The sequence below is a fragment of the Mytilus galloprovincialis genome, chromosome 6, assembly GCF_965363235.1.
Source record: "Mytilus galloprovincialis chromosome 6, xbMytGall1.hap1.1, whole genome shotgun sequence".
Taxonomy (NCBI): domain Eukaryota; kingdom Metazoa; phylum Mollusca; class Bivalvia; order Mytilida; family Mytilidae; genus Mytilus; species Mytilus galloprovincialis.
In genome coordinates this window covers 84,016,591-84,029,739 of record NC_134843.1, presented here as the reverse complement: position 1 = coordinate 84,029,739, position 13,149 = coordinate 84,016,591, and the positions used below count along the sequence as shown (strand labels likewise).

Here is a 13,149-nt window from a genome sequence, read left to right as displayed (position 1 = left end):
ATTCAGTTTTGGTGTACCTGTTTTAAAGTATTATCTGTTCTTCTAATCTATACATTGTTCATTGTTGAATGCTGCTTTCAGAGATTTATATCTGTTAATTCGTGTGCCAGTTGTTATTAATATTATGTCTGGTGAATAAAAGTTGTTATACACTTAAAGCGATTTTGTGTATAAATTCAGAACAACAACTTAAATTCTAATGTGATACTTTATTGTATTACATATAGACAATAATAGTGCATTGACTTGACATATCAACGATATAAGGATGAAGCTTAGAAACCCGTTTCGGGCCGAATCCTTATATCGTTGATTTGTCAAGTCAATGCACTATTATTGTCTTTATACTGCAATCTAAAAAAAAACATTTTCAGTTGTTGTTTAGTTAATTAATGATATTTATTTTAATAAAATATTGGGAAAAATCCCCTTTTAAAAAGGCCTTATATCATACAGGCGGAGAAATATACAGCACGATGAAATGTACATAACCTGTAAAAAATCGCAATCGATGGTTAACCAATTCGTTTGAGTATAGACTAAAATATCAATAATAAAGATAAAAAAAAAGTGATTTATAGGTTGCATACAAAAAGTCTTAACAAGTGAAATATGTTTTTCCAAAAATTGTAAAAAACCCAAGTATGTGTCGTTAAACGCATCGTTGTTTACATTGGAAACAAGAACAGGTTGAAGAGGTCGTATGACTAATTACATATAATTTCGGCAACTTCTATATTTAGATATGACATAGAAATGTACAGTCAACGCATTTTGACTGCTCAAATAGAACGAGTGCAGTATAAATAAAAATACAACCCGTCTTATACACACAAACATAAAAAGGACTTTACACCGACCCAGAAACTATGTTTATGTGATATTCAGTACACAGCTACTTTTGCATAGGTACAAAAATTGTACTATTTATGTACCTAAAATATGTAGTACTGGAAATTTACTTTTAATATTTAGTACTATTTCTTTACTTTAAAATTATTGTAATATTTAGGTACTTGTATTTACTAGTACTTGATTTGTACTTAAAATATTGGTACAAAAATAATACCAACAATGATCACAGTATTCCATGTTTGAACATCATAAATTTATGAGATTTTAAAAAGACAAACTTTCAATATGCTGAAAATGTAACCGTGCAACCAAAAATCTGCAGTACTTAGATTTCAGGTACAAATAAAGTACTGTAAAATACAGGTACCTAAATATTACTATAACTTTAAAGTAACAAAATAGTACTGAATATTAAAAGGAGATTTCCAGTACTACAGATTTTTGGTACAGAAATAGTAAAAGTAGCTGTGTATGCAGTAGCAGTAGTAGTAATTATTTTGAGCATTCATATTTCCTGTTCAGTTCGTTGTTGATGTCTGTCTGGTCTGGTGGTTGGTTTGGTTGGTTAGAAAGGTTCTCACCGGTTTGCGAACACGTTACAATACATTGTAGGTTTGTATGTATGTACCATTTCATAATTGTGGAAGATTTGTATGTATGCACTTTTGAACATCGTGAAAGATTTATATGTGTTTAATTTCTGCGTTAAAATAGTCTCATTGACTTTTCCTGTAAGGCGGTAGAGGTCACGAGAAATGCCAAAAATTTAAAATTAGAATACCTATTAAACATTGTTAAATATTTGATAGGAAAAAAGTCAGTACAATATATTTTTTTTAAATATGTGGAACTTATTTATTTCATGTAGTATCCAGCGCTTTAGTAACAGTCAAATTTCTGCCGATAACATTGATTGTTTTACTGTGTAAAATTTGGAACTAAAGGCTCGCGCCGTACTGGAGTTATTTTCAAAGTTGAAACATTAATAAAGGATCAATCCTGCAAACAACCATAATGTGATAAAAACTATTAAAATCAAACCAAACATGGGTCTTTGTAACATTTCTACGTCTGGATGCAATTTATTTATGTTACATTAAAAAAACATCTCAAAATTATGTATATATCTAAAAAAAAAATAATAATTACAACTTCCCTAAATATATGATACGAAATGGTAAACATGTATATATAGTACTAGATGAATTTGCCCATAGGATACGAAATGGTTTTTATCGTTAGTACGAAATGGTTAATGTTGGGTACGAAATCGTAATTTTGGATACGAAATGGCAGAGGTACGAAAATCCATCTTAAAAAGTAACTTCCCTAATATCAAAATGTTAATTATTCACCATAGAATTAAATGTGGATGCATGACTTTCACCTCATAAAATGGTACCCTTGGTTAGATTGCTCTCATGTAAGGAACTTATCTCTCTCAAGTAAATCATGATAGGAAATACAAGCTTAAAGTATCGCATCAACTAGGCTTTTATACACTTTATGCAGGGCAGGATGAAAACTATCTATTACTAATTAATTGTATAAACACCAGTTATGTATAAAGTTTGCATACATCAACGCAATAAAAATCACAGTAAGAAACAAAGAAGTACGTCATAAAAAAAACATACAAAATCCTCACTTTCTGTTAAACATTATGCATTCAATATTGATGAGCGATTCCTGTTTATGCTAGTTTTATAATTGAAATATAAAGATATAAGCTGATTTTTTCATGCAGGAGATCGAATGAGACCATGCATAAATGGCAAATATGTAGGATGTTCTGTATAATAATTCAATTGCGTCACTTAAAACTCTTGGTTTAAAAGTCTTTTTGTGAGCAGCAAATGCTAGCATTTTATTTGGGATATTAAATTTCGGAATACATAGGAGTTGCATTCTATTCCTTTACAATCAAAGTAATGGTAGGGGCCTCTGTGTCCGAGTTGTCTAAGTAGTTACTACTGTCATCACTAGCTAGGCAAATACTGGGGTTGAGAAGTGAGCAAGTCTTCAATACTTAGTATTAAGTTCCTACTTCTATTTGTCTATACAGAAATCAAATGCCAACAGTAACAACTTTTTAGCTATAAATTCATTTTATGAATTTATTTCAATCGTTCATGATCATTACATGTATCAATTTCTTCGTCTGTTGAATCCTTTCAGATTTCTTTGTTTTTGTTTTGAACGGGAAGTAACTCCGTTATGCCAAAAATAACACCTTGTTAGCTTTAACTTATGCTTTATGAACTTATTTCAACCTTTCATCATCAATTTCGTCGTCTGTTGAATCCTTTCAGATTTTTCTCAATATAACTAACCAAGTTTGGTAACTAATCCTATATTTTTTAAAACACCCTATATCAAATATACATAGTCACCACGTGTAATCCTTTAACCAATCATATCTCTATAAATTTATAGGAGGTAAGATAATAGTACATCCATCTATCTTTTACTTATCTTTAAATCGATACAGATAGACAAGAGTCATAAAAGTGGCACCATGATACAGTTTGCGTTGAAGAGGCAATGCCACAGTGTTCACCGAACAGTATTTTGGTGCTGATATTGACGTTCTTGTCACTATATTTTTTTTTTCATCAAAAGATTGAATAACTATCGTTACAACAAAAAATCAAATGACAAGACCACCACTTAAAGTATCGGTTAAAGGTTACATGGGCAGGATGAAATAATGAAATGGTGAGTGTGTAGCAGAGGTTTTATTCATGATTTATGTTAAGTTTTTTTAACACCAAGGAACTAAATGTTCGAATTATTCCTTATTCAAAAAATAAGACAACAAGAGGCGAAAGATAGGAAATTACCAGTGCGAAAAATTAGATTGTTGATGTGGTTTTGTACTCAATATTGTTAAAATGTTAGCTACTGTACGCTGAGCAAACATCAACTAATCATTAATGTACTATCTTACTATGGATGTAAATAAAGGCAACAGTGGTAAACCGGTGTTACAAACTAAAATCGAGGGAGATACATCAACTATAAAATGAAAACAAAGAACCAACAGGAATACTAAAATGCCACAAAAATAAATGCCAACATACAGAGAACTTTGGATTTAAAAGAGGGACGAAAGATACCAAAGGGAGAGTCAAACTCACAGATGGAAAATAAACTGACAACGCCATAGCTAAAAATAAAAAAGACAAACAGACAAATAATAGTACAGAAGACACAACATAGAAAACTAAAGACTTAGCAACACGAACCCCACCAAAAACTTGGGGTGATCTCAGGTGCTCCGGACGGGTAAGCTGATCCTGCTCTACATGTGGTACCCGTCGTATTGCTTATGTTACAAAGCTGGTCTACTTCGGTAGGTCACATTCGTGAAAAGGGAAAGGGTATTGTAGTTACGATATAAGGAACTTATCCGATATCATCTGTGAAACGGTTATATTCCATAACGGTCAACCAACTTGCATTTTGTGATGGCGTCCGTAAAAGTTACGAAGGGATAATTTCGACTTCACCATTTGGAACTCTTGGTTTAATAGCTTCCTATTAAGAAGATTCCTTGTAAATTATGTTTAAAACTTTTTTCCGAAAATCTCTAATTTGAAAAATAAAAATGATAAACCAATATAAAAGTCAAAACAGGACCAGTACCTCAGTCTAATAAGTTCAATTTACGTATTGTTGAGAAAGTTGATTCTGCAATTCATATATAGTTGAGGTACCCTATTACGACATTATTAGGATATTTAAAACAAAAACCGTATTTTTAACCGTGACAGTCGACCAGCAAAGCTTTCTCTTTGGTGTCTTTGACGTGTATTACCGAAGAAGTCGGCATCGTTGTATATGTAGGTTGTATAACAGGGGGCTAAAGATACCAAAGGGACAGTCAAACTCATAGAAGAAAATAAACTGACAACTCCATGGCTAAAAAAGACAAACAGACAAAATATAGTACAGAAAACACAACATAGAAAACTTCATTAAACACACTAAATTGTTTTTGGAATAAACTCCTGTTGTGGCTGACTATGCGGTATGGGTTATGCTCATTGTTAAAGATCGAATGATTACCTATAATTGTTAACTTCTATGTCATTAGGACTGTGGTAGGGAGTTGTCTTATTGGATATCGTACCACATCATTTGTCTTATTTTCATATTCATCAAGCATGCTCCTTTAATAAATATACAATTTGAAAGACAAACAGATCGTGCACAATGCAAAGATCACACAAAACTGACCGTTGAATGTAACTTAAAGCATGTGAATGTTGCCATGTATTTAATCGAAATAAATATTTTAAAACTATGTACATCTTAAACTATATAACGTATTTTCATACTATAGTAAACATCATATTCATAAAACAAGATAAAACTCGACTAGAGAGTATGGAATCTATACATTTATTTGTTAAAAGTATAACCAATTGCGTTATGTTTATACTCTCCGAATCATCATTGACGTAGTCTTCATTGACTGTGTTCCTTTCCAATGACTCCATCGCAATCCTTTGTAATCCTTTTTATTTCCTAGATACAGTCCGTTTAGATTAGCGTCATGACAGTCTTTATACCACCAAGCCCCTTTGTACACTTCAGCACAATCACTGCTATGGCTGTCATTATCCTTATCTTTTGTAGAGAAAGCCTGTTTGGTATGCCTCTTTAAAGAATCACCTTATATCATATAAAAATAAAAATGTATTGACAATGATGTAAATAACAACAACTAGTTTTTTTAACTCATTTTTCATTCTGCAATTTTGGCTATCTCTACCAATTCAAAGCTATTTTTTTAATCTATAAGTCATTTTTTTTTATAAATTTCCTGATCTTAAAAAGCAATGCTTGCAAATATACATTATTATGTATTGTCTTTCTAGTTACACTTACAAAGTACTTAAATTTGAATAAGTAAAACGTTAAAAAAATAGTATATAGTTAAATACAACAAGATGATTCCTGTGTATCATCGCCACCGAAAATAGGGTACTAACGAAGCGGAGAAAAATAGATAAAGAAAAAAGTAAACAAGTTAGGAATTCATTCAAGTTAAAGCATTTCCACTCATTTGATGAGGGTGCCGCTTAAGAAATGATTTTCTGATATATAATTCTTTAAATTATTATGACGATAAGTACAAAATTAAGACAAGATTTTGTGTTATACTCCAAAACATGCCACTTATTACCGGAAAATTTCGAGGTCGATCGTCTTCTGTCGCCCCATTTTGATGATATTGAATTGTTTTTATTATTTTTCCAGACACGTTTTTAAATTATTATAGTGTGGCATCATATTTACTGAAATTTGTTTTCAAAAAGATGTTTTTTAAAGAATACAGACCATAAAAAATAAAGTCTATAGTACGGCAACTTGCTCGTGTTGACAAATTTACTGTATGGCAACTTGCTAATTTAAAAATATTTATTTGCCGTCCTTTCAAAGAAAATAAAGTATTGAGTTCAAATATCTAATTATGCATTTGATAAAAATACCATTCGCTTGACAGCATTAAGATGTACACATGTTCCGGACCATAGGAGTATTTGGACCATACGCGTATGGTCATGACCATATGCGTATACTCATATGGTCCGACCATACGCGTATGGTCCAAATAGGTATTAACGGGTCGGACCATATAGGTATTTTTTCATACATGCATTTGAAAGGTTTTCAATGATACAATCATAAACTGTATTTTACAAAGACAATGATGGTTACATAAAAATGTATTAATTTTATAGTTCAAAGGCTACATAAACATTAAATATAGATGCCACAGTCAGTTGGTCTTAGTATTCATCGCTAATTGTATTCCTGCATGAATGCTTAGGAAGCCATTAACTTACACATGGTACCATAACTTTTCAGCACTTGCGCGTCTTGGTTGTGCACGAACCTTTTTTAGTTACATCTTTTGCTTGCATGTGACAAGATAGTCTCCTTTGCAGCTGCGTTCACTTATATCGAGGTCTTGGGCCATTCCGATGTGTCTACGGTGTTTTTAAAAGCTCTGGTTCTCAAATATCGTAACATGACTGCAGTACACCATATTCATAGAAAAAAATCAAAAAAACTATGATCCTTGCCATTGATGTCATCGACTTTACACAAAAAAACGTGGTAAATCACCAGACGCCTTGTCAACTACCCGTATACGTAAAGTAAAAAAATTTCTTTTTACAACAGGTGCATTTAATTTTGACATCTTCTCATTGTACTTTTAAATAATGAGTAAAAATAACTGTGTGAAACTGCTTATTCTTTTAAATAAATCTTTTTTTTATAATTAAAATGAAATAAAATTACCTTTTTAATGACGTGACAACGTAGAAGGGTCGTACCTTATGAAGAGTTTAAAAGTATTTAAAGTAAACGTGTTAATTGCCCTGACCATATGAGTATATACCCATTTGGTCATGACCATACGCGTATGGTCCAAATACTCATATGGTCTGGAACATACAAAATATAAGGCTTGAACACAGTCCTTTTCCATCTTTTACATACCAGATGTATACAATTTGAATACGACATGTACAAAAGCACTCAGGTAATAGCTGTAACTTTCGAAAAGGCATGTCACTGTTTCACTGACTTGTTTCCATGCCCCTGACGTAACTTTAAGTGTAACCAATGTCCGTGCGGCCCGTCAAATCAAATAACATCTAATAAGAACAGGTTGAAATATTTTTCAATCCTGACGGTGCATACTCATAAATTCTTTTGGAAAAATCCACGAAAATATAACTGTAGATTATATATTACTTTTAAAGTTTACTGAGAAATATTATACATAATAATCTTGCAAATATACAACAATGAAAATTCGGACGAATACACGTGCATTCCTTCTCACTACCCCGCTATCCACTCCTTTAAGTATAGACCAAACAGCCTTAGCAACAGTCTTTTATTAGTTTTTTCCCCTGTAGATAAAAAGATTGATTGAATTTGCTGAAACTAAAAAAGAAATGCAATCTTATTTTCAAAAAGAAACAAGAAAATTAATTCGAAATACAATTCAAGATTTATTTCTCTGAACTTTCAATGAAAACAAAGTCTTTCTTAACTTTTCTTTTTACAAATGAATCACTTCAGAAATTAAAAAAATAAACAATATGTTTAACCCAGCACATACTTTATGTGTCTGTCCGAAGTCTCGAACCTGTAGTTCGGTAGTTGTCGTTGATTCATCTTTATCATATTTGTTGTTTTTCATAAATTGTTTTGTTATGGGTAATGTCGTGTGTTTTCTTGTTGAATAGCATATAATTCCTTAAATACACTCTATTTGATCCTGATGGATAGTTATCTTATTTGCTATCATACCACATCTCCACTGTTTATATTTAAAAAAAAACGGCACCAACAAAAGATGAATGGTCGTTTTTTATTGAACTTACAAAATTTCACTCTAACAAATAAGCAAACAGTCGTTAGTAGTAAAACTATATATGAATGTATTAAGAATAATATGGTTGAAAAAAACGTTTTGTACAAAATCGAATAGCGGTACGGAACGACGACTTCTGAACGGTATTAACGGCATAGCTATATTTTATAATATTTGATATGCAGTTTATTTTGTATATTTGTAAGCCTGTACAGCTTCGATATCGACAAAATATCGTCACTTGATATTATCTAAACAGTGATTAATTTCATCTTTAAATTTCAATATATTGCAAGACGCCGTACAACGTCCTGCAATTCGCCGTACAATAAACAAACAATGTTTTTGTCCATACTCTTTCAAAAACATCTTTTTGACAACAAATTTGTAAATATGAGGCCACACTATAATAATCTAAAAACGTGTCTGGAAAAATAATGAACAAGAATGTGTCCTCAGTACACGAATGCCCCACTCGCACTATCATTTTCTATGTTCAGTGGACCGTGAAATTGGGGTAAAATCTCTAATTTGGCATTAAAATTAGAAAGATCATATCATAGGGAACATGTGTACCAAGTTTGAAGTCGATTGGACTTCAACTTCATCAAAAACTACCTCGACCAAAAACTTTAACCTGAAGCGGGACAGACGGACGAACGAACGAACGGACAGACGAACGGACGGACGGACGAACGGACGCACAGACCAGAAAACATAATGCCCCTCTACTATCGTAGGTGGGGCATAAAAACAGTTCAATATCTTGACAATGGGGCGACAGAAGACGATCGACCTCGAAATTTTCCTGTACTAAGTGGCAAGTTTTGGAGTATAACACAAAATCTTGTCTTAATTTTGTACTTATCGGCCTAATAATTTAAAGAATTATATATCAGAAAATCATTTCTTAAGCGGCAGCCTCATCAAATTAGTGGAAATGCTTTAAAATGAAGGAGTTCTTACCTTGTTTATTTTTTTTGTCTATTTCTCTCCGCTTCGTTAGTACCCAATTTCCGGTTGCGATGATACACAGTGTATACATAATGCAGTTAGTTTTCTTATTTGAATTGTTTAAATCTTTTATATCGGAACCTTTTATCATGTTTATAACTTGCTATATTCAACGTTAATCCCGGTTCCAATGATAATTTACTTATAGATCTCCAAATATTAAGTGGTTTCTTAATTCTTTTATATAAAATAATGAGATATTTTTCGACTTCCGGTAGAATATGACACAATTTTACTGTTTAGCTTGATTTTAACTTCAGTAGGTAGAAAATGACAGTTATTTTCAATTCAATCCGTTGGTTGATATTGTGAAGCGTTTGATTTTACTTTACCCTTTTTGAATCTACTGGGGAGTTTGGGGTTTTTTTTTTTTTTTGTCTTCCCATTGTAGTTTAAAAATACCTTTTAAAAAAAGTAATGATTTTTGTTATTATGGACTATATCGGAATTAATCAATTAATAAAAAAAAGTGTAATAATAGAAAGACTATTATTTCATTGTAACTTTACCAAAAGATCAAACGAAATAAATTAATACATAACGTCTTTAATGCGAAATGATTGAGAGAACTTAAGAATTACAGCATGGAAAAAATGTTTAAGGATAAAAAATAAATTGGTGTCCCTAACTGAGGAGAATTCTGAGCAATATCGTATGTTGAGACATGCTTAACACTTCCTTTTACGAATTAAACATATCCGAAGATAGTAAAAAGACCTGTCTAAGTCTTTAGAAACTGTCAATAAACAGTGGCTTGATAACAATGTTAAATGTAACGAATAACCCATTACTTGTTCACATTGCAACAATAGCTAAACTGTTGAAATAAAGACTAATATTTAATTTCAGAACCATTTAATTCTGAAATAAAAACTATAAGCATTGTTTTAATTTCTACCATTGATTGACAAATCAGGATAGTTCAGCAAAACCTCATTTATAAAATGGGAGTATTACCTGCCGTTCCACTATAACCATTCACTGTAAGTCTGTAATAAGATGACTTGTCGCCAATGTAAAAAGTAGAATATTTCGCGTAGGCTTTATCGCCATTGAAGTCCTCCAGATCAACTCTGAGCTCATAATGTCCTTTAGATGTTAGTCTGTACAGTTTATCATTGCCTTTTAAATAATAAAAAGAAAAGAAATATAGAGATGAATATGTATATTTTCATTATCACCCGTTTACATTCGAATCTACATTTATGATAGCAGCCCTCATACATATTTAAAAGCAGATACATGGAAAATACGGTTATGTCAAACATGACAGCTATAATAGGAATAATTACAGCTATATGAAGTAGCTGGTACACGTTCAAAGTTGAAACGAATGTTTTCTTTCTGTTGAATTCAGGAACCTTGAAAAATTTGTTGATATTCTTATTTTTTCAATCCACAATTTCGATAGATTTCATATAGAACATGTAGATAGGTTCATGCATAATTTAAAAGAAAATATCAAATTAAAAAAAACTAAAGATAATAAATTGTTCGAGGGACATGTACCTTCTGAATACTCGGTAAAAGTGGGGAAACGTGCTTCCTGTTATCCTCAACGTTATTTTAAGAAAACACTAACCTAACCAGAATTCCGTATTCAGATTACCAAATCCGTTTACATATTCCTCCCATCCTCGGTAGAAATCCACTTTACCGTTTTGTCTATGCTGAAAAACCTAAAATAAAAATATGAATGTACAATGTACATAAAACGTAAAATAATTTGCAGTATATAATTTTAATTATAATTTAACTGAATGAACCAATTACATGTAGAATAAATATAAGATGTGCGTATATAAACATATGATGTAAGAAATAAACCGCCTTAAATAGTAATAAAAATATGTCTATTTTAAAAGTTTTGAAAATTTACTAAGATGTCTGCCAATCATTTTACAGTATCAATTACTATTATCTTACAGTAACGAATATAATTCGTCAGTCACTTGCTTTCTTTACTATTTCCTCAGTAGATTTTAAAACATGTTTACCGTCCATCCTCCTCCATCCGTCTTCATATCACAGTACGTCTTGAATCCAGCGCCACCTGCCGGGTAGATTTTGTAGACTCCACTTCTGTAATGTTTGCGGTCTAAATCGGAGCAGTCATTAACTCTTTTCTCTGAAATAGTTAAGAAACTATTTAAGAGTATAGGTTCTTCGGTTTAAAGAATACTAATATGATAAAATCCACCCAATCGCAACACTATTAGCATTTTTCGAGAATTTGGCCTAAAAATATTTTCGGAACGAAGCCTTATAAGAATAAAATTTGAAAAAAAAATGAATATTTTGCCATAGTTATTTTTTAGCCCAAACAATAACATGAATAAAGCGACACGATGGTTTTCTCTTGGTCATTTTACACTTGGTCAACCTTGCCTTTCAATTCTGCACTGAAAGCTATTTTTCATGTTGAAATCTATAAATGACTTATCAGTTTATTTAGGGGAATGGTAGTATTCTACTTTTCCATTGGTACATAGAAGGGTTAAACAAAGTGTTATGTTTTGATAAATATTGGGTAGACACTCTTAACAATCTTTTAGGATTTTACTTGCTATTGATAATGAGGAGTATATTATCTTCATTCAGTACTCATGATATTATTAATCCATTCTAACTAAAAATGCAATATTGTAAATGGACATTGAAGATTTTTATTCAGATACATCGTAATTATGTGTACAAAATAAGAGCGGAAGATAACTTTTTTATATTACATGTAAGGGCATTAGCTTAGACAAAGCATCTATATATATACATGCCGCTATGTTTTAAGTGATAAAGTTTGATGCAAAAGTGTGTTACCTGAAGGCAGTAAAGATCTGTGGTTACCAGTTGCCAAGATGCTAAGTACTCTTTCAGCCGTTTTTCCATAAAAGCACACACCTTAAACACATTATTCAATTCAGTTTTAATAATGTTAAAAATGAAGAAAAAAAAGAAAAAAAGTGGAAAGATAAATAATTCAAGTAGTAAATTAAACAGTCAATGTAAGATGTTTATAAAATCAAAAACACTTATTTTGCTGTACTATAATTACCAGAATCAGAAGCTGATGTGAGAAGATTTCTGTCGCCATTTGTAACGGTTGTTACTACTACCAATACAAAAATAGACAATACTATGTACGGTGTATGTATGCTAGATAGATACATTTTGATTGTATTTGGTATAAAATTGAAACTAATAAACTATTTATACTGATTACCTTAATAACAGTTGCGTGACTTATTATGGTAACAGATTGGAGTGTTTCACATTTCTAAGAACAGTATTAGGTTTTTTTAACGAATTTCCACTACTTCCTTGTCTGTTATTTTGAATGAATTAATTTATCGTATATTGTGCTCATCCGTTGATCTGACGATTAGAATAAATGCTGGCATCTACCTTCAATTACAAGTAACCTTTATGATGAAACTTCTTGCAACTTGTTATCTATAAAGAAAAAATCTTGCAATTTCTTACCAACAATTGTAGATATCATGCTTATCATCCTCAGTTAGTTTTATGAAGAACTGTATTGTTTTGTTCATGTTAATGTCATTCTAATGGAAGTGGGCTACGTTGTGCAATTGTTTTTATTGATTATTTAAATTTTACGGCATAGGTTATGACTGGTAAAGGGAATGATTTTGCACAATGTTAAATAGTCAAAACGAGAAACACCAATGGCCTGATGTATGTACAAAACAATGGACAAAAACCTTTACGATAGGCAACGACCAACGTCAACTGACCTACATGCTCCTGGTGTTTGAATACAACATATATATTGTGGCAAATGTTTAGGTAAAATTGAGAATGGAAATGGGGAATGTGCCAAAGAGACAACAACCCGACCATAGAGCAGACAACAGCAG

At 31.6% G+C, this 13,149-nt stretch overlaps 1 protein-coding gene across 1 annotated transcript; it reads right to left on the bottom strand.

Moving 5' to 3' along the window:
• Positions 1-5,252: 5,252 nt before the first annotated feature.
• LOC143078369 (ryncolin-1-like) lies at positions 5,253-12,429 on the bottom strand. Its single transcript, XM_076253251.1, has 6 exons — positions 12,327-12,429; positions 12,092-12,172; positions 11,272-11,402; positions 10,857-10,953; positions 10,232-10,396; positions 5,253-5,535 (listed from the first exon to the last, which is right to left on the bottom strand). The coding sequence occupies exons 3-6, from the start codon at positions 11,296-11,298 to the stop codon at positions 5,297-5,299; spliced, it is 528 nt and encodes a 175-aa protein (XP_076109366.1). The 5' UTR covers positions 11,299-11,402; positions 12,092-12,172; positions 12,327-12,429; the 3' UTR covers positions 5,253-5,296.
• Between the last annotated feature and the right edge of the window lie 720 nt (positions 12,430-13,149).